The sequence below is a fragment of the Rhinopithecus roxellana genome, chromosome 4, assembly GCF_007565055.1.
Source record: "Rhinopithecus roxellana isolate Shanxi Qingling chromosome 4, ASM756505v1, whole genome shotgun sequence".
Taxonomy (NCBI): Eukaryota; Metazoa; Chordata; class Mammalia; order Primates; family Cercopithecidae; genus Rhinopithecus; species Rhinopithecus roxellana.
This window is the reverse complement of record NC_044552.1, coordinates 52224216-52249952: the sequence shown is the minus strand read 5'-3', so window position 1 is coordinate 52249952 and position 25737 is coordinate 52224216. Positions and strand designations below refer to the sequence as shown.

At 38.2% G+C, this 25737-nt stretch overlaps 1 protein-coding gene across 1 annotated transcript in view; it reads right to left on the bottom strand.

Moving 5' to 3' along the window:
- The window catches only part of PKHD1 (PKHD1 ciliary IPT domain containing fibrocystin/polyductin), a 467968-nt gene that overhangs the window by 269820 nt on the left and 172411 nt on the right, over window positions 1–25737 (bottom strand). Inside the window, 6 exon segments of the mRNA XM_010364246.2 lie at window positions 5903–6033; window positions 6303–6359; window positions 8541–8666; window positions 11598–11789; window positions 14113–14270; window positions 14683–14893. Of these exon segments, the coding sequence (XP_010362548.2) occupies window positions 5903–6033; window positions 6303–6359; window positions 8541–8666; window positions 11598–11789; window positions 14113–14270; window positions 14683–14893 (875 nt within the window).

The following is a 25737-nucleotide window of genomic DNA, read 5'->3' as shown; positions in this document are numbered from 1 at the left end:
AGCCAAGCAAAGATGGTACGGGGGAGAAAACTGAAACAGATTGCTCTTAACCCAATAACGCTCAATTCACTGCCTTGTGTGACAGAAAGAACCAATGCCTCAACCCCTGGAGTCCTTCAATTTTGGGGGAGGTGTGAGTCAGGGCCAGAGTTCCCCTGACACTGGAAGCCTGACCAGCAGGCAGCAGCCAGGACCTGGTCAGAGAGGCCAGCACATGCTGACACAATTGCCCCGGGCTGCTTATTTAGCTTTAGCTTCAATTCACTGTGGGTCCCAAAGGTTCTTACACTGGGTATTTATAAATAGACAGCCCTTTCTTCCTCATTTTTCATTCAGTTACAGGATGTTTTGTTCCTTTGTGGACTAATTGGCCCAGTCTCCCCTGCACTTCATTATTTAGGAGTCTGAGCAATTCTCCAATTTCCTAAAAGCACTTAGAATTCTAATCACATGTCTCACCTACCACAGGGTACTCACCAAAAGTGACTTTTGCCCTAGTACCATAGCATTTATGGCACATCTGGGTGATCACATAGAAACACTTTCCAAGCGCATTTATAGGTGGGCAGGAGACTACAACTTTGGTCCTCTGTTAGCTGATAAGACTCACTTTTCTTACAAAAGAAGCGCTTGAACAGTCAGATCACATTGATTATTAAGATGAATCACTATCCAAGATGCTAACATGACTTCAAAGAATCAGGTCCATTTCTAAGACTTCAATGGTCTTAGGGTGGCCTAGAATAGAGTGCTGGTTGTCAATCAGGGATGACTTTATTCCCTAGGGAACATTTAACAACCTCTGGATACATTTTTTATTGTAACAACTTGGGAGGATGAAGAAGAGAGAAGAGGGCTACTGGTATTCAGTGCATAGATACCAGGGATGCTCTTATATAGAGGATAGCCTCAATAACAAGGAATTACCCAGTCCAAAATGTCAATGTTGACATAGTTGAGAAACCTTGGTCTATAGTCTACACTGGAGTCACATATTAGCAAAATAACCCACACCCATTTTCCAGTATCCCATCTCTAAATTTTGATGAAAAGACAAGCCTAAATATGAAAACATGGTTAATTACAATAAGAATGCTTTAATAGTCTTTACTAGGAAACTATTCATATCATTTAAAACTATTAGATGAGGCATCAGGCATTCCCATTAAAAAAAACATTTATTAGCATTAAATCAGCTATCTCAATTTTTCCCTTGTGCTAGAAAACAGAGTATGCACTCCTGCTTCTTGGCCTCAAGAAGAATCACTGTCCCTTAATTGGCAAATACGAGTGCCCATTGTATCTCTTCAGCCCTTGCAGAGACACAAAGAAATACCACAGCTGTTGTTCTCAGTCATGATTACACAACACAAACTTTCCCCAGGGAAGTGAAAATCCACCTTCTCTAGGTATGTCTCTCTGTACCCATGAAACTGGGGAAAGGTCGGAAGTACATAATAACCAAGGGCCACAGAAGGGGGCTTCTTAAGCACCCACCTTGTCTGCAAGCATACAATGAGAAATGTGAACTGGAGGCTAAAAGTGATCATCTCACTTGTCCACACAGCTCTATTTCATTACCAGGGAAATGCTGTTTCATTATCAAGATTTTATGAGGGAAGAAAAGATTCTTACATTTCAAAAATATATTCCAAGGACTGCATCCTTAGCCATCACCTTTGCCAGCCAGATGCTCAGAAAGTACGTTTCCCTGAATAAATGGGTTTGTTGAATCATCTGCCCTACTGCCATTAGCATTTATGGCACATCTGGGTGATCACATGTAAACACTTTCCAAGTGCATTTATAGGTGGGCAGGAGACTGCAACTTTGGTCCTCTGTTAGCTGATAAGACTCACTTTTCTTACAAAAGAAGCACTTGAACAGTCAGATCACATTCCTTCCTGGCCCTTCTTACTCTCAACTCCAATTGTGTATGCTACAAATGATTCATGAGGAAAAACCACATATTTATGCAGGCAGCTGGCAGCTTGCGGGGAAGGTTTTAAGGCAAGCAGGGAATTTTGTGTGGAAATCAATTCTTTGCGGAAGTCAATGTATTATGGACATTCAAGTAAGAGAAATTCCAGAGAGAAATTAACTGCCCAAGTAAGCCAGCTCCTTGAAGTGTACATCTATAGTCACTAGAAAAAAAGTGAGTTAACCCTTCAGGCAGCTCTTAAATATGCATTACCTATTGAGTGGGAAAAGCTTGAGAACTGAGGCTGGGCCTTTAAACACAGAATTCCTTACAAAATTGATTCACAAACCAGAACAAATTCTCCTCAAATTAAATGCATGTCTCCAAAGGGCTCTTCTTCAGAGTTTTTCCACGGACTATCCTAAACAGGGGTCTGGTCATAGGAAATTTCCAACACCTACATAAACACGGGAGACTCTGAGCTCTGGAAGTGGGCAGTCCCTTGCTGTTTGAGAGCAAAGACTTCCCAGCCAGAGAGAATGAGAACAGGCTCACATAGGTTACGTCTTCTGGAAACATGCAGCCTCTTGACAGATAACAAGGAGCTCCTGTCAAAGGAGTCCGAGACTCCGGTGCTAGAGTTGCTGAGGGAAGACAGCCTGGGCGTGAAGTGTTCTAAGAAGCTACAGGTGATGCATGAAAGAACCACCATCAACTTGCTTTTGGAAAGCATGGCAAAGGCCTATTTAAGAAATGTACCAGGGAATGCCACAGGCCCCGGGAGACTCAAGCGCATACCACTCATTGGTCCTCACTGGCAAGAAGGTACAAAGCTCAGGTTTTGCTTCTCAGTGAAACTGCCCTAGACTCACCTCAGCTGCAGGCTGGGCAGGGAGACAAGCAGACCACCCGTGGCTATCAAAACTAAAAAGGAATATCACGCTTGAAATTTATTTGCATCATGCCGGTTGAAGGTAAGTGAACTGCAAAGGTGACTGACTGCAAGCCCAGGTGAATTCCTTATGTTGTGGCTGAGAGTTTGGTCCTGGCTCTGCATCAGGGCAATTTGGGAATAATATAAAACCACAAACCATTGCACAGACTTAAGAATCATATCACCTGCCTACCTACCTGCCAGGTCAGAGATTTCAAGGTCAGACTCAGGTATGTGAGGAGAGAGAGTTTAGGCTTTCAGAATTGGTTGCCCAAACATTAGGCCATCTTCTTCAAGTCTAAATAAATGCATTTATTTAATTAATACTATCATACCAAAGTCAATGTCCTGGCCTTGGTACAGCTCCATGACTATGGTTATGGTTACGTTATCATTGGAGGGAGCTAGATGAAGAGCACACAGGAATTACCTTATTTAATGCAGCTTCTCATAAGTCTGAAATTATTTTAAAATTAAAAGTTTAAAATAAAGAAAAATCCGAATTAATCAGGATTTTCTATCACTTCTCTTTCTGTTCCACATATTATACATGTACACACAAATACATGCACACATACACACACACCTTGTTATTGTGGAAGCCTCCTTATTATCTCTTTGGAATGAAGGTATGTTTCTAAAATACGTTCTTCAAAGTACTCTGTATATCATCCATATAGGACACAAGAAACACTAACTCAGCCAAGCATGGTGGCTCACATCTGTAATCCCAATACTTTGGAAAGCCAAAGTGGGGAGATCACTTGAGACCAAGAGTTTGAGACCCACCTAGGGAGCATACATTTTTTTCACATATGCCCAGTTATCACCTATGTCTTTAAGTAATGGCACATCACAGACAATAGAATACGAAAAAAGACTGAATAACAGAAAGCTAATGGCACAACTGAAAAACTGGACTAGACTTTGCAAGATTTAATGCTGATAGCCCAACAGAATCTAAATGCTTCCACTGACTAAACTTATTTTTCAGTCATCAAAATGATTTTAGAACTTTGGAACTTCTTCTTTGCTTTGCTTTTTCTTCCCCCATATAATTTGGTTATAGATTTATACCTTCATTCATTATATTAAACACGTTTTTTGAGCAACTACCATGTTTTAGACATTGTGCTAGCGTCTGAAAGCTAATGAAAATAGAATTAGAACTTTAAGGTCACCAATGATGAATATGTCAGGAATATACCTAAAGAATCTACATTACCAGTTTAACCTACTAAAACTCCATTCTCAAAACACATACATTGTATTTTTTTTCTAATTTTGAAAAGTGGATACAAGAGTAAGAAAGTAAATGAAGGGAAATGGAAAGCATTGGAGGGAGAGCAAGCAGCTGCTTGTAGAGTCAATTTTTCTATTGCTGACTGGGTATTATTCTACAGGTCATTTTGCAAGACTCATGCAACCCACAGCTTTTCAGATTACCCTCTGGTTCTCTGCACCTGCAGCCAGCTCAACCCTTCTTGTCAGCCAGTGGCCAGCACTCCTGTCCAGAAGACCACATACTACCCAGTGAGACAAGGACATTCCAGCTTCACACAGCAGGTGAGCTGGGCAACCCTGAGGGTTTACTTTCCTCTAGGCATTTGATGTAGTCAACATTATGCTACCCAGAAAAGTACACAAAAACATGGTTTCTTAAGCCCAAAAGCTTGCAGACATAGAAAGGGCACATAGGAATTCTTTTATTTATTCTTGTAAGTCTGAAATTATTTTAAAAGTAAAAGTTTAAAATAACAACAAAGAAAAATCCTAATTAGCATTAGGATTTTTGGCCTGTAGTGGCCAAACAAGTTAAATGCAGCTCCAGCTGTCCTAGGTCTGGGGTCTGGGTTGCTACAGTCCATGTAGTTCTGCTTCCTTTGCTTACTGGCATATTAGCCACTCCCATTAGGCACCTAAAATGGTGTGTAAGTGCTGTGCTTGGAACAAACGTAATTAAGAATCTAAGGAAGGTTGACGAGATAACCACTACTTTTACTAGAGCTTATTCAGCTGAAGGTAATTAAAAACAGAAGATTAGTGAGAAAGAAGCTCATGCTCCGAGTTCCTCAGAAACTCAGCATAATGACATTGTGGATGCTCAGAGGAGTTTCCTGGAAGAGTGAGGCCTTTAACTCCTTTGATAGATGATCCATGGGATAAAATAATTAGAAAAGGAGAAACGAAATGGCCTGCCACTACTCTGATGCACTTGTTCACTCAGGTCTACAGCTACATTTTCCCCCAAAAAATTAATTTCTTAAATGTTTAAACAGAAATTTACCAAGAGAAACCAATGTTAAGTTGTACTAAATAATGGGACTTAAAAACTCAAGGTCATTGAAGTGGACTTCATCCTCCTGGAATCTGACATGACCTTATACACCTCATGACTCAGTTTTGAACACTGTTAAAGGACAAAATATGGCCACATTAACATAGTAAGATAGTGAAGGTTTAATAAGAAATTGGCATTGGAATCAAGAGAGACATAAATCAGCACCCAGAGTTGACAGTTCAGGGAGATATTTTAGTTTGCATTAGCTATGTGACCAGGAAACGATCAATATCTACTTTGTTTTGCTCCATTACCTATTACTTCAAAAAAGTGTTTCCAGGAATCCTGAGAGGAATGCTTATCTTTATCCTAAAGAACTTGTTTAATGTAAAAGTATACATTATTTTCTTGATACTAATATGCAGCAAGTAAACATTTCATACCACACCACCACTAATGCTGCCACCTTAAAGAACTTTTAGAGCAAGCTTATCCAACCCACAGCCCACAGGTAGCATGCAGCCCAAGATGGCTTTGAATGTGGCCCAACACAAATTCATCAACTTTCTTAACACATAATGAGATTTTTTTTAAAATTTTTTTTCAGCTCATCGGCTATCATTAGCCTTAGTGCATTTTATGTGTGGCCCAAGGTAATTCTTCTTCCAATGTGGCCCAGGGAAGCCAAAAGGTTGGACACCCCTGATTGAGAAAGAACTTTATGCCCTCTCAGTTCTGGTCTTCCTGGTGGAGCTGAAGATCTTACCTCTATAACATTGGTGGGGCTGCGGATATAGATGCCAGATGGTGTCAACATTTCAGGATTGGAGAGTCCCTCGGCACCAGAAACTCGGATGATCACATTGTTTCTTATTATATTTCCATGTCCTGACCAGTCTAATGTTTAAACAAACCCAGAGAATCCACAAACATAATTGAAATGTACACAACTCAACACTCTTGATTCTACTAATACGCATCAGAGTTCACATATGTATTTCATAGATAGATAGATAGACAGATAGATAGATAGATAGATAGATAGATAATACTTAGTATTCACCATAAACTTAAGAGACCTAACATTTTGCCATCAGGCTTGTCTATAAAATATATGACAATTTTAAATACAATGTAATAGATTTAAAATCAATTTACATATTTACCATATTTCCTTCCATGAATTGCCTCCCAAGAGATATATCTCATTTCCATGCATGTCCCTGAGAACAAAAGACCCTGTTACTTGAGTATATTTTATGCCACTTAGGAAAACAAGAGATGCTGCAACACTACTTCTTCTTTGGGTGTGGGTTGTTTTAATTTTGTTTTTGTGTTTTTATCCGTAAATCAGGGAAAGAGATACAGATCTTATGAACTCTTCAGTTCTAGAGTATCAGGATTCAGAAGTTCATTTTAAATAAAAAGAACAGAAAAATAGATCTGTTTTACTTTTGAGGAGGAGTCTAAGTAACTATCTCCACTGTTAAGTGCCACATATCCTGTGTCAACATCAACCCCATTCCTAGCTGTTCAAACTGGCAACCTGCTATCTGCATGCCCTCACCTTCCCTTGGAAGATCTGAAATGTCCTGGAGGAACAGGATGGACAATATCTAGGACCTTCACACCCAAACAACTGAGGTTGGAATAGAAGAGAATAGAAGAGCAGGCATGGGCCATGCTACATAGAGAAATTAGTCACTTAAGTGCTATCAATAAAGATCAGCCCCAAAGAACCCTTCATTACAAAGTATCTGGGCTTCCTCATGTCATTTCATGGGTCTGGGTTTGCATACTTGTTGTGTGTGAGATTGAGGGCTTTACCTACCACACATCAATAAAGAAAAATGTTAATTCCCTAACTTGTAATACAATAGATGTCAAAAGCTTATAATTCACAACATTCAAGCACTAAAGGTTAAATTCCTCCTACAGGTTTTCTTCCTTACGTAGTTAACATCTATTCCACATAATTGTTTTCTGCTAAGGTAATACTGTTAGGATACCTTTCTCAACTTCTCCTTGATGTCTCACCTTTTCCCTTGCACGGACAAATGTAGGAACAAACAAAGTCAATCCTACACCTGTTAGTTGACTTCCCGGTGGCTGTCCTTTTCTAATCAAAAGATTTTTCTGCACCTGATCACCTCAGTGACCCTTAGTTTTTTGTCTTTTAGAGCTAGAGTGTGTTTTAAAGCAAATGTATCTGATTCATATTTTCTCACTAGACAGTCTCCATCTCAGAATAGAACTTTTATAGCTTTTATCTCAACAGATTGTTCTTAAATGAAACATATATTTTCCCACTGATGATACTATAGAATTATATATCAAACAGTATTTAACAAATACTGTTAAATATATTCTTACTTTCAGTGAAAAATTCTGATTTACTTTTTTATTCTGATAAAACTAGAGACCCTTTGTTCCTTAATTCATTCATTTCTTTCAACTAATAGATCTACAATGCACTGGTTAATATGCTAAATATTCAGGAGACAATGTCCTCAAGAAATCTGGTGGCAAAAAGACATTAATCAGATGACCAGAATTGTGGTATATAATTTTAAATTAAGAAGTACTGATTGGTGCTTAAAGAGCTTAAACAGAAGGACTTGTCTGGGAGAGAGGATCTTGCAGGAGGAGAGTAAGTGGCATGAACAGAACCAGAGAGCTTGTGCAAAGACCCTGAGGAAGGAAAAAGTATGGTCTTTTGAAGGAACTAAAATAAAATATTTTAGTGTCACTGCAGTACTAGGAAGAGAAAAAGAACAAGACAAGTTTACAGAAGTTAATAGAGACAAAAATCACTGAAGGGATCTTTTAAGTCTGGTGAAAAGTTTGGGATTCTATTTTAAAAGCAATAAGAAACTCAAAGGAGATAAGTGATATGATACAATTTGAGATTTTTAAGGATAATTCTGAGTTTTGCAAGGGGAATGAATTTTAGGAAACAGAAGGAGATACAGGTGATCAGTTGAAAATTCTGAAACATGGGCTTCTTCAGCAAGCCACAGGAGCTTGAATTCTATTAAGAAGAGAATTCCAGATTTTTAAATCCTTGGCCAACACCAAGTTTGACAGTCTGTAAGACTACACAAAGACATATGTATGTGACTTAGAATTATTGTGAAAATTACTGGTAGAAAACTTTAAAACTTCCCATTATATACTTATTAACCTGACCTAATCTTTAAAAAATCAGTATCCTATAGGTAAAGTTTAGTAAGCCAATCAGTGGTGACTACATTTAAATTTAGAATTTTTTACTATAGCCCATTTCTAGTGATCATAAGGCCAATATTTTTATAAATCGGGAATTACAAATTTGGGGAGAATTCCTTGTGAAAAACTGTGTCCTACTCAAGAATGCAGAAATTAGACAAGCTTGTTTTACTTACCAACTAGCAGTGCATGACCTAAAATATTGTAGAATACATTACTGTTCACCTTCAGGCCCAAGGTCCCGCACATGCTGAGGCCTCTACTGAAGGAGCTCCTCACTGTGCAGCCCTGTATGAAAGACTCTGAATAGGAAAGAGTAAAGTAAAAATTAGAAATGGCTGCTGAGATTCTGTTGACCATATTTAAAGGAAGCTACACTATAGCTAAAGACATTCTCCCACACAATAATGAAACTCAGGAGATAAGAAGTTAGAAGCAACAATCAAAACAAGAGAATGGGTAACTCAAACCAATGGGCCTCAATAATGAAAAGGATGAAATTTAACGATCAAGTGTTAGAAAAAAAAAAACAATCTGAGAAAGACAAAGTATGTCTAAACAATAAAAGAACTCATGGCTGTCAAGATTTCCAACTGGCCATCATCTTCGGTATCAGCTCTCATCACAATACAGCAGATGAGAAGTTAAGGATAATGTGAAGAGCACTGCTTATGGGCTAGCCTTGATCTTTGAAACCCGGAGCTATTAATTAATATTTATTATTTATCAGGCAATAATATTCTTGGCCCAAGATAGCCAGAGACCCTTATTCCCAACTGTAAGCCAGGCCAAAGGTTGGCCTGAGGATCATGACTCTCACATTTGAACTGGATAGGTTTATAAAACTACAGAGGAAGCTATCCTCTACTATGCTAAAAAAAAAATGACAATTAGGAAAATCATTACACTGGTTTCATAGGCATATTCTATAATCCTCAAATCTGGTTATGAGGCCTAGATGAGTCAATGAATACACAATTACTGATTATCAACTATATGTTTCAGGAATTGGGCACGGCATTGTGCTGGAAACATAAAAATGAACGAAACTAAGTAACCTCTACATTCGTGTATTTGCATTCTGATGGAGGAAACTGACATTAAAATAATAAAAATCCATTATTTGAATAATTAAACTATAAATCCTAAAAAGGGAGCTTTGTATTATTACTAGGTAGTAAGAAAGATACAGATGCCAAGCACTGGGATATTAGAAAAGTTACTTTAGTTTATGGAATAATTTGACTTTTAAAGTTGGGACTATCCAAAAAATTCTCCACTTTAACATCACTATTGACACTGGATCTCCACATTCCCCTCAATCTCAGCTCTCCTACTACTAAGTGCCCTCACCTTACTCATCAAGGATACACCCCAATAAATTAACCCATCCATATCTAATCCTGTAGAAAACACTGCCCGTGGTGCACAGAATCTTCACCTTGTCACCCAAACAGAATATGCCTGACCATGTGAACAACCAATAAGTACTGAGGTGTTTGTGTAGCTCTAAGGGCAGAATACTGGGATTGGTGAATCTTTAAAAAGTACTGTGCAACATTTATCTATGTAAAAAACCTGCACATCCTGCACATGTATCCTGGAACTTAAAATTAAATTAAAAGTTTTAAAAAATACTGTTCAAAGATCCCAATGCCTTCTAACTCTAGTAGCTGGGAGTAGTTAGCCGCATAGGACATGAGGGGCTTCAGGGTGTTAAACAATAAAAAATTCCTTGAGGAGTATTCCAAAAGTTTCTAGCCCCTGCATTTTAACAGGGATTTACAGGTAATAATGTATTAATGCAGTAATTTTCAAACTTTTATTTTTAAGCACTGAACTCTTTTTCAACTAAAACCTAAAATATAAAATATCTATAAAAATAGATGAATGTGCAGCTACTCTGATTGAAACAGAGGTGGGAGAGATAGGTTAGGTAAAATTTGATCAAGGAAGGGCTTTGATTATGTTCAATTGATAACTTATTTGTGACTGCTACCCTCTTTTTTACTGAACTGGCCACATGTCAAATATTCTGCAGTACTATATACAGCTGATCAAAGAACCAGAGAGAAGGAAATAAAGATACTAATTGATCCAAAGCACATTTCGGGAGCCATCCCCCTAAATGACTCAAATAAATAAAAAGAGATTGGAAAAATTAGAATAAATAGACTTCTTTAGCATGCAGATAATTTGAAATGAAGGAAAATGTTGCTTTTGGCTGGTCAGAATCCTGCCCTCAATGACCTCAAGGGTTACTTTGCCATTACCTGTTAGAATCCCAGTGTCTCTCAAGAGCCACCTGAACAAAGTATGCCCTGATGTCCTTTGTCAGGCATCAACCTCTGAACCCCTGGAGCACCACCTCTTTAAGGAAGGCAAAGCTTGAATGTGTGGGTATTGAACGTGCTGATGAATGGGGAGGATCACTCAGAAATGGAGTTGCTGTCCTCGTGACTTGGCATCTGCACCCCCATTTTGTGATTCTCTGCATATCATCTTTTGGTACTGAGTTTTTGCCCTGGATGTTCCTACATTCAACTTTGATTTTAGAACTTTCATCAGTGCATTGAGTCATATTCTCTTTTTCTGATTCTGATCTTGTTTTTCACCTAGTTGTTCTAAGCTGAATTTGGTGTTTCCTGCTCCCTTCTTACATCTTCATGTCTGGCCAAGATCTGCACATGTATCTGGTCCTCATTCCCAGAAAAAGCACCTGGGTTTCAGCCCATTCCCCCTCATTTCCCCAGGCAAAAGATTCCTCTGATTTAGGACAGCTTTACATAGAAGTGTCTGGACTCCCACAGTGATAATGTAATGCCAATTCACCTGTAGTCACAAAGCTAGTAAATGGTAGAGACAGAATTCAAAACACATGATTGTGTGGTTCACTCTCGTGTGCTATATTATAGTGATAGTTCTCAAAGTGGACTCCTTGGACTGCCTGTTCCAGAATCAAAAGGTTTGTATATTTAAAATACACATTCCTAAGCCTACCCTAGACCAGAATTTGTTGGGGTAAGGTCTATAACTCTGAATTTTAATAAGTTCTACAAGTGATTTGTTTAGGCATGCTAAAGTTTGGGAACCACAGACCTAGAATATAACTATTATCCATCTCTAAATCCCTCAAATCCCACATATCATCTATCATTCATTCCCCCATGCATGTAGTGCCTTAAACATGGAAGAAAGCAACATGAGAAGGTCCTAGGTCTGGACCCCCTTACCTCTCATAGCTCCCACCAGAGTGAGTGAGCTCAGATGCTTATGGAACGCTTGCCCCAAGACTCGAAACTGCACTCCCTTCAACTGGACCTGGCTGGGCTCTTCTGGGAAGGACTGAACGATCACTCTGGCTCCCATATCCCTGGATCCCAGCATCTTCTCGCTCATGGAATACAAACAGTGCTGCAGATTACCTGAAACACAAAATAAAGTCCAGAGAACCTAATGCATGTAGAACATGCTTCTAGACAAATCTCCCAGTTTGAAAGGTACTGTCAGCACCAAGGAAAAAACCATTATTGTTTATTTCATTTAATAATCTTATTTCCCCTTTTCTTTGATTCTCCTCTGTAGGTTATTAATTAAAAGATCCGATAAACAGGACATGATGTTGCCTTCATTCTATTTTTTCAAGAAACTCCCAAATCAATCACCTTAATTACTGTCACAAAGAGTCAGACTATAACCCACAAACCCAACCTAAATAGATGCTTATTTCAATCCAAAAGATCCTCTGGAGGAAATATGCAATAAAATGACCTTCTTGTGGTTGATAATTGTAGGAAAGACATGCTAGCACTAAATATAATAACAGCACTTTTTAATCTTAAGCTGTCCAATGAGGTTTCCCCAGTACTGTGCTGTTTTATGGTTTGGGGGCTTAGCAATAATGCTAACACAGAAATGTCAAAGGACTCCAGAGAAGCAACTGAGCAGCTCCTGCACCAACACCTACTTCCCCAGCTGTGCCACCAGTGAGGACGGCAGCAACCTGCACTTAATAAACACAACTACAAATGCTAGTGAGGACAGCAACCACCTGAACTAACACACACAGCTATGAATGCTAGGGAGGGCATCAAACCAGCTGGACCGAACACAGACAACTACTATTGCTACCAAAATGTTGTAACCTCAGGATCCAGGGCACTTTCTGCTGATACATGGCATTTGGTGGTACAAACTAATCTGGAGAATATATCATCTCTCCAATTGAATAATAAAGATTTTTCATGTTAATGATCCAAAGAAGCACCAATAATATAAAACACCATATCATACCACAGTAAATTTCAGAATCCAGTCATTTGCTAACACCCAGAGAAGAGGTGAATGAAGAGATATTTATATTTGTATGCCTTATCACAATTTGATTATTTGTGCCAGTGATCCATAAGATTTTCAAATGGACAGGCCTTGTGTTATTAAATTCAACTACCTTGTTCCACACTCCAGCCCCACACAGAAAAGGAATGGCTTATTTTGAGAATATTGTAGTTATACTTATGATTTGTGATGAAATCAAGGATATTTTCCATTCGGGTCTAACAGATTTATAGTGGCTTAAACCTAGAAGCATGGTCTCACTGGCAGCATGATCAAATGCAATATTTGGCAAAATATGATCTCACAATACCAAGGAAGTTTGAAAAGAATGTAGATCCCAATTCTGCAGAATAGATAAAGCTGGGCAGTTGATGGAAGTGAATCCACTGTTATCCAAACATTCTTTTTAGAATGACACATTTGTGAGTAGATGATTTGTAGGGAGGGAGGTGAGGTCAAACTCCCTCTCTACTTCTAACAACTCCCCACACCCAACCACATGACAACATTATACTCCCATGCACCTATATTTAGACACAACTCAAATCTTTAACTCCAGCCTCGACCTTTCTTCCAGGCTCCACACATTACCAGACATCTCTACACAGTTGCTGGCCTGGCATCTCAGTTACGACATATACAAAATTAAACTCACAATTGCCACTCTCCCACCCCAAAACCTACTCCCCTTCCCATCCCAGTAAATAGCCTCATCATCCATCCAGAGCTCATGCCTGGAAGTCATCCTTGACACCCACACCATCCTGGACCAAAGTTGACAAATGATGTCTTCACAACATGTGAAAGCCTCATAATCTACAGCCTGGGAAACCAAAACATAACCTACTAAACTAACCATCCCTGAAATAGATGCTTAATAGGCACATCAGTGTGATTCAGTGCCTGCTATTCTACTAGAAGATAAATTGACTTTTTCCACCACTTACCTAAAGTATGTGGTAGTTCACTCAGAAAACAAATCCCGAAAAGAGGATGGGGGAGCCCTACAAGTCTAATCAGTAAGAATGTGCTGCCTGAGTCCAGAACTCTGGCATATGGCTTTCCTAAAAATATTAGAAGTGGCCTGGAATTTTAACATCGAACCCAGAAATGAAATGTAATTCAACTCTTCCGATTGAGTTCTTTAATAGAAATATTTTCCCCAGAGCAGTAATCTTTCATTTCTTTTGTCTTTTGTCTATCTTTTTCACAAGTTTGTTGGGCAGTGGGGCAGGGAGGAGGATGAAATGACAATCAAGAACATTCTGAAAACTACAGAAAATTATTGGCATCCAAAGGTTAAGGGCCTATTCTATTTTGAAACAGGTCAACCATAGCAATGCCATCTATCATCAGACAGTAAGAATATTCTTTTTGCTCACTGGACTTTCCAACAAAATATTCTTCTACCTTCTGGAGCATTGGCCTCCTGGCATGAAAGAAGTAGCTTCTCCCTCTCATTAGTGAGATTTCCTTGTATGGTAATACTCCTGCTGAGCAGAGCCACAGTGGCCTTTAAAATACGGTGCTCTCCAGCCACCCAATTCTCTGTAAAGTTGTGAGAATATCTGGGGAAAAAAAGAGGATGATAGAACTGAGGACATCACTCCAAACCTTACTAAGAATAATAAGCCACTAGATTAACATAATTCTTCCTTTGGGGATCTATTCATGTTTCTTTAGAAACTCAAAACCAAATAGTGAACTATAGACACAAGTGCATGAAAATTAGAAACTATGCTGATCATTGTCCTAATCATTTGTGTAAGACAGAAGTTCTAGAGACTCACAAGACAAACTAACTTACAAAGTCTAAATCTTCAAAACATTTCATGCTTTTTAATTTTCTTGTCCAAATGTCTAGCACTATTTAATGCAGAAGAAATATATCATTGAAAGACCCCAATACAAATATTCAGACTCCAACAGTTAAAATCTCATCTTCATCCATGTCAACTTAGACAAGCTGACACTCAGTACCTCAAAGGTGACTTAAGATAGAGGTCTGTATCCTGCACAGTTTCCACAGTGACAATCTCTTCCATGGGTTTGGCACCTTCAACACCTGTTCCACTGATTATGATAACTTCATCCCCAGGGTGCCAGTCCACAGCATCTTCTAAAGCCAATACTGTGTCTCGGGCATGGGCAGTTGCTCGAAGACGGGTGACAATTACTTCTGGTAGTGAACCTAAAGCAGCCCGAGGAAAAGTTGTCCAGATAATTTAATCATTAATCAAAACATGATTAATTTAATCTTTAATAAATGTGATGTTATTTAGCCAAAGAATCCCATAAAATAAGATCTGGAAAGCAAGCTTCAGGATAGATAAGCACCAATTTTTTTATATTAGTTTTGTTTTATTTTGTTTGACATTAGTTTTCTTTTTATCTATAAAAAGAAGTCAATAAAAGTAATCCAGAATAGAGAATAGCAACGTGTAAAAAGCACAAGAATTGTGGTCAGATTACACTTATATTTGACCCACCGTCTTGTCATATTCTAACCCTATTCTTTCGGGTAATAAACTTGATGAGTGGGCTTAAGTTTCCTCAGTTAAAAACAGAAGTAGCAGGGTCTTCCATCATAGGGTTTCAGAAAGATTCAATGAAATAGTATCTATGAAACTATCTAGCTTGGATCTTACCACATAATAGACCCTAAGTGTATGTTAATCCTTTCTCTTCCTTTTCTGTGTCACACTGTGTTTGAGGATGAAATTTTACCACTTCTTTTTTATTCCAAGTAAAAATAAGTGGTTACTAGACTTTCTGACGTAGACCTCCATAACTAATTTCCAATATGAAGACTTCACAAATAACAAAAATAGAGTGGAAAACAAAAATTATCTCTTAAGAGTTGTCATAAGTCTTGGTGTATTAAATGATCCCTTCAAAGTATAAAAACTAGACCTATCTAATATAAGACTGCTGAATGCAGTTGAAGAAGGGGAACTTGTGGTTCTAGATAATTTCGTTTGTATTACACTCCAATTTACCCACCTGACCATCCCCATACCAGCACGCTAATCTCTAATTATCAAAAATTCAAGAAGATCATCTGTCTCACAGTTTATTCTGGTCTTTTCCAGCAAGGGTCAAGGCACAGATTTTTTTCAAGGCATTATCTGAATACTTCAGAAAACACATGGCTTACTCCCTACTGCTTCTTCTTTCTGTAGTACATTTCCTTCCTCTTTTGCAATAGATGATAATTTACCTTTAGCCCGCAGCAAGTTACTGTCCTCCCTTGTTGTACTAAAGTAAAGTAATAATACTTGAATCTCTAACTACAGAGGTGGCCGACAATAAATCATTTTCAAATTATTTTAAACTTTCCTCTTTATTTATTTGTCTCTCTGTGCATAAGCGCTTGTACCAATAATGTTGTTCTAGGCTTAGAAAGGTCTCTGGGTTAATGTTGTAATTTCTGAAGTTTACTTGGGCAATAATTTTGTCTTAAAAAATGTACAGAGTTCAAAATTTCTAATTATAGAGCAGGTGAAAATTAAGACATAAATCATCCCAAAAGAAAATAATTTTAATTTTATTTCTTGTTTGTATATCTTAACCTTTGGAAACAATAAAATGAAATAAGATGTATTTATATGTATATGTATATATACGTGAATTTTTATAACCCGTTCTTGAATGTCTTCATAGAAAAATCTCTACCAAGCATAGAAAAACGTTTATCCAAGACAAAACGCTGTCAGACTCTGTGATCAATGTTCACAATTCTCAGTTAATATGCAACAAACACCTACTATGTGACCATCAACATGCAAGCTACACATGGCAGAACTGACAGTAGAGACCACAAAGGTCTATCTAAACTAATTACTCCTATAAATAAAGGTCAACTGAATGGATGAAAAAAATTCACAGATAATCTTTGAAGTACATTTTTTAACTATTAAGAAAAAGTTACATCTTTTTAAATATTGACAGAGCCTCTAGAAAGCAGTAAAACTATCTTATAACTTATTCACTCTCATTGCAAAAATAACATCTCTATGTGTGTGGTTAAAACATCAAGCCTGGGTGTTTAATGAGTGCTGGTCTCATATTTCTAGCTACATAGTAGATATTGACATTTAGATGAGTACTATCATCTTAAAACTATTGTAATAATTATCTGAGCTAGACCCTCTTACAAACAGCTTTTATTCCCTTAAGTATTCCTCCTTACGTTCTTTTTTTAAAACAAAAAAAAAAATTGTGCTAAGTTATTTTAATTACATCCCTTCTTTATCCATTAACCTGCAGTATTTTCCTGCAATACTCAGTAACAAAGTCAGAAACTTCCTGCTCGACTTTAAAGACTCTCCATAATGTGACCCCACTTTATGGTCTCTGATTTCTTAATAAATTCTGTTCCAAGAAGCCCAATCTCTTTACCTATTCTCATTTAGCAGGATCATCCTGCCTCTAATCTTTTGTCAATTTTGTCCTTTCCACTCGTGTCCTTGCTTCTTTCTCTTCATCTATCCTTTTAAAACACGACTCAAGCCCGATCTTTTCAATGAATTTCAGAACACACTTCATCTTCACTTCCTCCTACAGACCTTGTAGTGACCAGTGAGATCATTCCTTCAGCAAAATCTGGATGTACATCTGGGATTTAGGCATTCCCAAGCATGTCTGGGTAGCTTGTGAGCCATTTATTTGAGCTGCTTTGTGTGGAGGAGGAAGTTTGCACAAAGAAACAGATGGGAGAAAAGAAGATGACAGAGAAGATACGGTGTCAATCTCAGATACAGGCCCTCTCTCTTGACCACAAGGACCTATGACTGAACCTGAGGGAAGAATTTGGAGGAACTCTCCAGAGGGCTTTGTCACCTGATGCTGCCCCACCTGAGATTCTCTCACCAATTCACTCTGCTGCATTCTTTAGAGCGTAATCCTGAGAGAAGCCTCCAAGAATTGCTGAGAAGACAAACCCTGTATCATAGTCTGTCATATCACCATGGCTGTCTCCTTTCTCACACTTAACACAACTGCGATTTGGCCTCTATTTCTATACTTAGAATTTGTCTCCCCCACTAAACACAACAGCAAAAACTATACCTATGTTTGTTCACTGTGACAACATCAATGCCTTTCACAGTGTCTAGCATATAATAAGTGTTCCATAAATACATCCTGAATGCATAAAATCACAAATGAGATGGAGAAACCAGCACCCCAGTGTCTTGGTGTCCGGTTGATCAGGTGGGACTCTGAGCGGCATGCAGAGACAGTTGCCACATTTCATCATGGGGCACAGCACACTCCCACACCTAGGAGTTTTCAATGAAAGTCTGAACCCTCAAACCCATGTGTTCAGTACTCTCATGGCAGGTACCAGCAGTAGATACAGGGATGAGGCAGCCCCTACTACCTTCCTGAATGGAGAGCAATGACCAAGAAGCCAAAGTAGGAGGAAAAGAACATGAAAGATGTCTCATGGTGACTAAGGCAGACAGATGAGCTCACAGAAAACACATTGTGAGAACACCTAGAAGCAAGCAGAAATGCTAAAAAGGGGAGAAGGTTTTGTGTGAGTTGGGGGCCGCAGACAGTAAAATTTTTATCACTATTGAAATATCCACAGGCTGAGCAGGCTCAGGGAAGCCTGGGGAGACTTCAGTTATATAACCAATAGTCAGTCCCACGTCTCTCAGCACTAAATCATCCTAAAATTACTACAGTGCATGTGTCGTCTCTCTCCACCTTACAGGTGGCACCATGACTGCTGTGCCCCTGCCTCATGTCTCCTTTATGTTTGGCACAATTCCTAACACAGCACTGGACACACAATTAACATTCAATTCATAGTGGTTCAAATGAGTTGTTTTAAGTATTGCCTTCCAGGCAATCACTCGTAAACTCCCATCAGACATATGCCCAAGTGAGTATATAATAGTCAACATGTAAACAGCAGAAAAAATTACAAACATTTATTGAAAACTTAGAATAACCCTAACCTATGCAAACTAGTTTCATTGTCAAGTAAGAAATCTTTGGTTTTTTATTTTTGTTATTTATTTTAACAGATTGTACTAATAGGAAACTATGATTCTTCAAGGACAAGATTATATCATAATAGATATCAGCACAAAGTTCTGAAACTAGTTCTTCTGAATCTAAGACCAGAGAACTAGACAAGTAAATGGAATTTGTAGCCTCTGGAAATAGCTGTAAATTAACTGTACCCAATTAGCTTGGATGTTCAAAAAATTATTCTCATTACTTCATAAATGTTATTTAAATGTCATACAAGGTGGACCAACTGACTTCTCTGATGAAGAAGGCATTGCACACATTTTACATCTGAGTCATTTCTGTTCATAGAACTATTGAAACCCACGTTGGGTAGCTCCCTTCCTTTCTGTACCACAAATCAAAAAACACATAAAACTACAGTATAAAAAGCTCAATAATTTATGAATATGCTTAAATGAAAAAGGACTATGCTTTTAACTTGTAATTTAATACTATGTTTAATCACTTTGGGCTTTCGATGTTGACCTGTCAACCAACAAACTACTCATTTACTCCCACTAATGACTTCTACTCATAATTATATTTCCTACAAATTATTGTTCAAGCATTTCAATGTCATTCATCCATAATTACACAGTCTCAGAGAACCATTCTTACTAAATGGGCATGGAGAAAAAGAAAATAATCTTTGTGGGTTAACACACTTTAAAATCACTAATTGTCCTCTGTTTGTTTATTTTGTAGGACTTAAATCTTTATTCTAAGAATAACTGCCAAGGCCTTTCAAAACCATTTAGGGTGGGAGAGGGAGAGAGGGAGAGAGAAAGAAAGAAAGAAAAAAGAGAGAGAGAGGAAGGAGAAAGAAAAGGATAATTTATTAAAATAATGTTTGCATCAGAATAGAAATAAAGGAACTCACAAAAAAACCAGAAATATTGTCCTCAAATATATACAAATTATTTCCCCCTTATTTCTGGATGCAACATCACCATTATCCACAGCAAAACATTGAAAGCTGTATTGTGTGTGGATGAACATTTGTCAAGCACTAGGAAGACAAACACAAAGAACACAATCCCTTTCCTCCAGGCCCCATGACCAGTATAAGAAATAGACAGACAAAAATCAGAAGTGCACTGTGCAAGGTGCAGAGTGACATTCAGTGGTGTACAGACATGGAGCACTGCACTCACACCAAGGGAGTGGTCCTTTCCAGGAATGCTTCCCAGAAAAGGTGATAACTGAGCTGGGTCTTGAAGGACAAGCCAAAGTGGGCCTGATGACAAAATGGGAAGAGTACCCTAGGCAACGACAATGATGTGTACAATGGTGGGGGACATTCAAATAATCACTATATATGTGGCGTGGCCAGAGTATAGGTGTACAGAAGGTATAGGCACCTAGTGAATGTCCCTTCACTCTGAAGAGGTGAGCAGCATTCACCCAAAAATGCCTCACAGGCCCTCCCATAGCACTTAGAGTTTATCCTAAAAATTATTTGGAAACCACCAAATGAATATTTGGGATGAAATCTAAGAAATCATGTTGTTGTGAAACAGTTTTAAGCCCATAGTACACATATCAAACTAAGAGAAGAAAATCCTTAGTGAGAAAATGGACTTACTGTACATTGGTGAGAATGAGTCAAATCCTAAGACAAACAAGAGCCAGCCAGTAGGCAAACAGAGAGCCTGATGTGTTACTCTAGGAACTAAATAGATGTCAGACCTCTGGATCACATGAAGAGGACTGGGCAAAATAATGCAAGACTTTGTTGACCTGTTTTAAAGACCTCAAGTTGTATTTGAAATAGTTATATAAACAAATATATATATATATATATATGTATATATATATGTGGGTGTATATACATATTTACTTTTTATATATTTGTAAATATACTTTATATCTATAAATATAAATATATACATTTACTTTATATATATTTGTAAATATATATATATCTTTACAAATATATAGTATATTTACTTTAACTTCTGGGATATATGCACAGAATGTGCAGGTTTGTTACATAGGTATACACATGCCATGGTGGTTTGCTGCACCCATCAACCCATCGTCTACATTAGGTATTTCTCCTAATGCTCTCCTTCCCCTTGCCCCCCACCCCTTAACAGTCCCTGGTGTGTGATGTTCCCCTCCCTGTGTCCATGTGTTCTCATTGTTCAACTCCTGCTTATGAGTGAGAACAGGTAGTGTTTGGTTTTCTGTTCTTGTGTTGGTTTGCTGAGAATGATGGTTTCCAGTTTCATCTATGTCCCTGCAAAGGACATGAACTCATCCTTTTTTATGGCTGCATAGTATTCCACGGTATATGTGTGCCACATTTTCTTTATCCAGTCTATCATTGATGGGCATTTGGGTTGGTTTCAAGTCTTTGCTACTGTGAACAGTGCTGCAATAAACATACGTGTGTATGTGTCTTTACGGTGGAATGATTTATAATCCTTTGGGTATATACTCAGTAATGGGATTGCTGGGTCAAATGGTATTTCTAGTTCCTGATCCTTGAGGAATCACCACACTGTGTTCCACAATGGTTGAACTAATTTACACTCCCACCAACAGTGTAAAAGCGTTACTATTTCTCCACATCCTCTCCAGCATCTGTTGTTTCCTGACTTTTTAATGATCACCATTCTTACTGGTGTGAGATGGTATATTGACCAGTGATGATGAGCTTTTATTCATATGTTTGTTGATCACATAAATATCTTCTTTTGAGAAGTGTCTATTCATATCCTTTGCCCACTTTTTGATGGGGTTGTTTTTCCTTGTAAATTTGTTTAAGTTCTTTGTAGATTCTGGAAATTAGCCCTGTGTCAGATGGATAGATTGCAAAAATTTTCTACCATTTTGTAGATTGCCTGTTCACTCTGATGATAGTTTCTTTTGCTATGCAGAAGCTCTTTAATTTAATTAGATCCCATTTGTCAATTTTGGCTTTTGTGCCTGTTGCTTTTGGTATTTTAGTCATGAAGTCTTTGCCCATGCCTATGTCCTGAAAGGTATTGCCTATGTTTTCTTCTAGGGTTTTTATGGTTTTAGGTCTTACATGTAAGACTTTAATCCATCTTGAGTTTTGGATATAATGCGGAATAGTGAAACTGGAACCCTTCTTTACAAATTTATATTTTTAAAGGTCACCCTGCTTGTTGCATGAGGAATAAATTTCAGGAAAGTGAGTGAAAGTAGAAAGTCTATGTAGAAGGCTATTGCAGTAATGTAGAAGGTTATCACAGTAGTACTGGCAAAAGTTTTGGAGGTTTGAATCAGAGTTAGACAATGAATTTGGAGAGAAGGATGCAAATCTGAGCTATCTTTTGGAATATCAAAAGGACTGAGTGATTGGATCTAGAGGTAAGGAAGATGTCAATAATGCCTCACATCCACAGCTGAAGCAAGTTGGTAAATAAACAGGGACACTTGGGAAATAAAGAATGCATTCAATAAGTATTTATTGAGCACCTACTACGTGCTATAGGTTATGCCCTGCTTTAGGTATGTTAATACATTAGTGAGCAGAACAGTCAAAAACCCCTGGCCTCATGTAGTTCATGTTCTAGTAGTATTCATTTCAGACATCTTAAGCTTTTGATGGCCATTTTACAAAGGTTACATTTTAGGTATCAAAGAGAATATCCAAGTGACAAGTTGGGTCTGGAGCTTAGAAGAGAGGTCTGAGGCCAGATACATGACAAATATATATTAATAAAGGTTAACAGATAGAAACTACTGGGATTACTTGAGAGAAAGCACAAATTTATAAATGAAAAACACATGAGACCAACCTCATGGGAATACTGTCATTTGAAGGTTGAGTAAATAAGGAGAAACCTAAGAGAAGTAAAAGGAAGAAAACCAAAAGAGGAAGACACACACTACTGAGGTCTGAATATGTCCCCGAAAATTCTTATGTTGAAACTCAATCATCATAAGGGTGATAGCATTAATTGGTGGGAACCTTAGAAGGTGATTAAGTCATAAGGTCATCCCTCATGAGTGGGATTAGCACCCTTATAAAAGGGATGTGAGCCTTTTGCCTCTTCCATCCTTCCACCATGTAAGTACATGGCCAGAAACCCTGCACCTTGATTTTGGACTTCTCAGCCTCCAGAACTGTCAAAAATAAATATCTGTTGTTTATAAATTACCCAGTCTCAGGTACTTTTTTATAGTAGCACAAACAGACCAAGATGTATGCTTACCCATAAAGAGACAAAATAATGCAATAAAGAGAAAGTCTTGTTCCTGGATGCAACTGGGGGCTCATTTCTCTCCATTCCCTGTCTCTTTTCTGCTGTTGTTAAGGTCTGGATGCCCACTCAGTATCTATTGTGCCCAAACCATGTTTCCCATAGTTCATTTCATCCCTCTGCCAGTAGAAGGTAGGATGCATAGTAGCAGAATATGAGCTTTGAAGGGAGAAAGATGGGAAAATCCTGCCCTTCCATTGTTCCTCATTTCCCCCTTCCTCCCATCAGCATCTGACCTGGATTCTCTGGGGATGTTCTCTAACAACAGCAGGAGGTTAGAAGTAACCAAAGGAGTTAGAGAAAGTCCATCAGTTGCTGATTCCTTCACCTCGCATCTGTACTGGCTCCTTCTGTATATACTGTGGCAGACGCCCACCTCTGGGCAACAGAAGCTACCCTTAGGGAAGAAGGACTGAGAGTGCCCTATTACTAGTACTCAATTTAAAAAAAAGAATTGAGACAGTAAAGCCTAAATGGAGAAAGAAATCCCCCTAATATCCCAGGTTAGAAATACACTTACTTTCTGACATGATTTATCTTAAACTCAGTAGCCAAACGCTGTATTCCCACTGGCATCAGACAGCAAGGAGATTTAGTGGAAATAGACTTTTGAGGATTTACCTGGATACGTAACTATGAGGTTTAAGAAAAATGTATTCCAAGTTCCAAACAACCAACTTACAAGGGTACTTTTTGAACCTAAACCATTTATGAATTGGGAGCAATCCAGTTCACTATACTTCAGAAAGCAAGACTGTGACATTAGCATTAATATAAGGATATTTGGCAGTCCAAAGAGATGGAATGGGGCATTCTTCACAGACCACTTCCCTCTTTCCTTGAGAACCACATGCTGTGATCTCTCGGATGAAGGCAAAATCTAGTGGGGGAGCCTGTGTGAGCTCAGCTATGTACCTGCACTGTGAGCCTTCTGTATCATCACTGGTCCATCTACAGTGGTACTGACTAAGCAGGACACATGTGGTTAGGAAGGAGAAGGTGGGCCAGGATGATCCTCTGAATGTGCAGATCAACTAGCTGTATCCACAGCTGAGCAGCAAACATGCCTACACTGTGATGAAAAGGATTCGGGCACAAAGTCTTTTCCCAATGCTGAGCATGAGTCTCTTCCCATTCTTTTCGCACAAGGGTTTAGATCAAGGCTAACTAAGGACTGAGATTTGAAAGGTGCAATGAACCATACTTTGATTAATGGCCTTTTATATAGGTATTTTTTAAAAAAGCTGACTTTTGTTTCTACTCAATTGGAGCTTTACTGCTGCTACTTTGATTCAAAATAAGTGACTGAGAAGAATCAAAGGATAAAGCTTAAAAGGCCCAGGAAACAGTACACTGTAATATAAGTGGAAACATCTGGGACCCTGTTTCTAGCTCCTGTAAGGATGTCAGGCCACTTCAACAAACATCCCCTTAGAGATGCAAAATTCACTTGGTCAGAGCCAAAGGCTTCTATAAAATGTCTTTAATACCTCCTTCTGTTCATTGCCCCCCAGAGAGATACAAATCCAGATGGATTTTTGATCAGATAATCATTTTGATAATCATCACTATTATTTACGATTTGGAGTGGAGGTGACAGCGAGGAGAGAAAGGGCCAATTTTTAGTAACATAATTGCTTTTAAGAAAAGCAACAAGGCCGGGCGCGGTGGCTCACGCCTGTAATCCCAGCACTTTGGGAGGCCGAGGTGGGCGGATCACAAGGTCAGGAGATTGAGACCATCCTGGCTAACACAGGTGAAACCCCGTCTCTACTAAAATTACAAAAAAAAATTAGTCAGGCGTGGTTGTGGGCGCCTGTAGTCCCAGCTATTCAGGGAGGCTGAGGCAGGAGAATGGCGTGAACCCCGGAGGTGGAGCTTGCAGTGAGCCGAGATTGCACCACTGCACTCCAGCCTGGACGACAGAGCGAGACTCCGTCTCAAAAAAAAAAAAAAGAAAAGAAAAGCAACAAAAGTATAATGCTTAAAATAAAACCATAGAGAAGAGAAAAAAAAGAAAAGACAAAACTACTCTGGATCTTAATACAACAGATTAATATGTATTTTTTCTATCATTACTTTTCTATGTTCATAGATTAATAAAATTTCATATTTAAGCAAAAAATATTATAATTAAGTACATACCATTTTTGTGAATTCTCTTTACTTAATAGAGTGGGAACATCTTTCAGCTCTATTACGTATTACTTGTCACCATGATGGTATCACAGTATTTCATTTAAATATGTGTATTTTATTTTCTAATCCCTTATTTCTTCATATTTAATTTGTTCCAATATTTTGCTCTGATAGGCAATGCAGATGTGAGTATTCTTAAACATGAATTTTTTACTATTTTTAATTGATAAATAAAAATTATATATATTTATGGTGTACAATATGATGTTGTTATATATGTATACAATATGAAAAAATTAAGTCAAGCTAGTTAACATATCTGTGACTTCACATACTTATCAATGTCTTGTGGTATGAACATTTAAGATTACTCTCTTAGCAATTTTCAAGTATACAATACATTAATATTAACTATAATCACTATGCTGTACAATAGATCTTCAGAACTTACTTAATCTTTGCTAACTAAAACTTTGTACCCATTCCCCAATCCCCTTCCTCGCAGCCACTGTCAACTACCATTCTTCCTCTGCTTCTATGAGCTCAGCTTTGCAGACATTGGACACGTAAGTGAGATCATGTGGATTTTTCTTTCCATGCCTGAATTTTTTTCATTTTGCATATGTCCTTC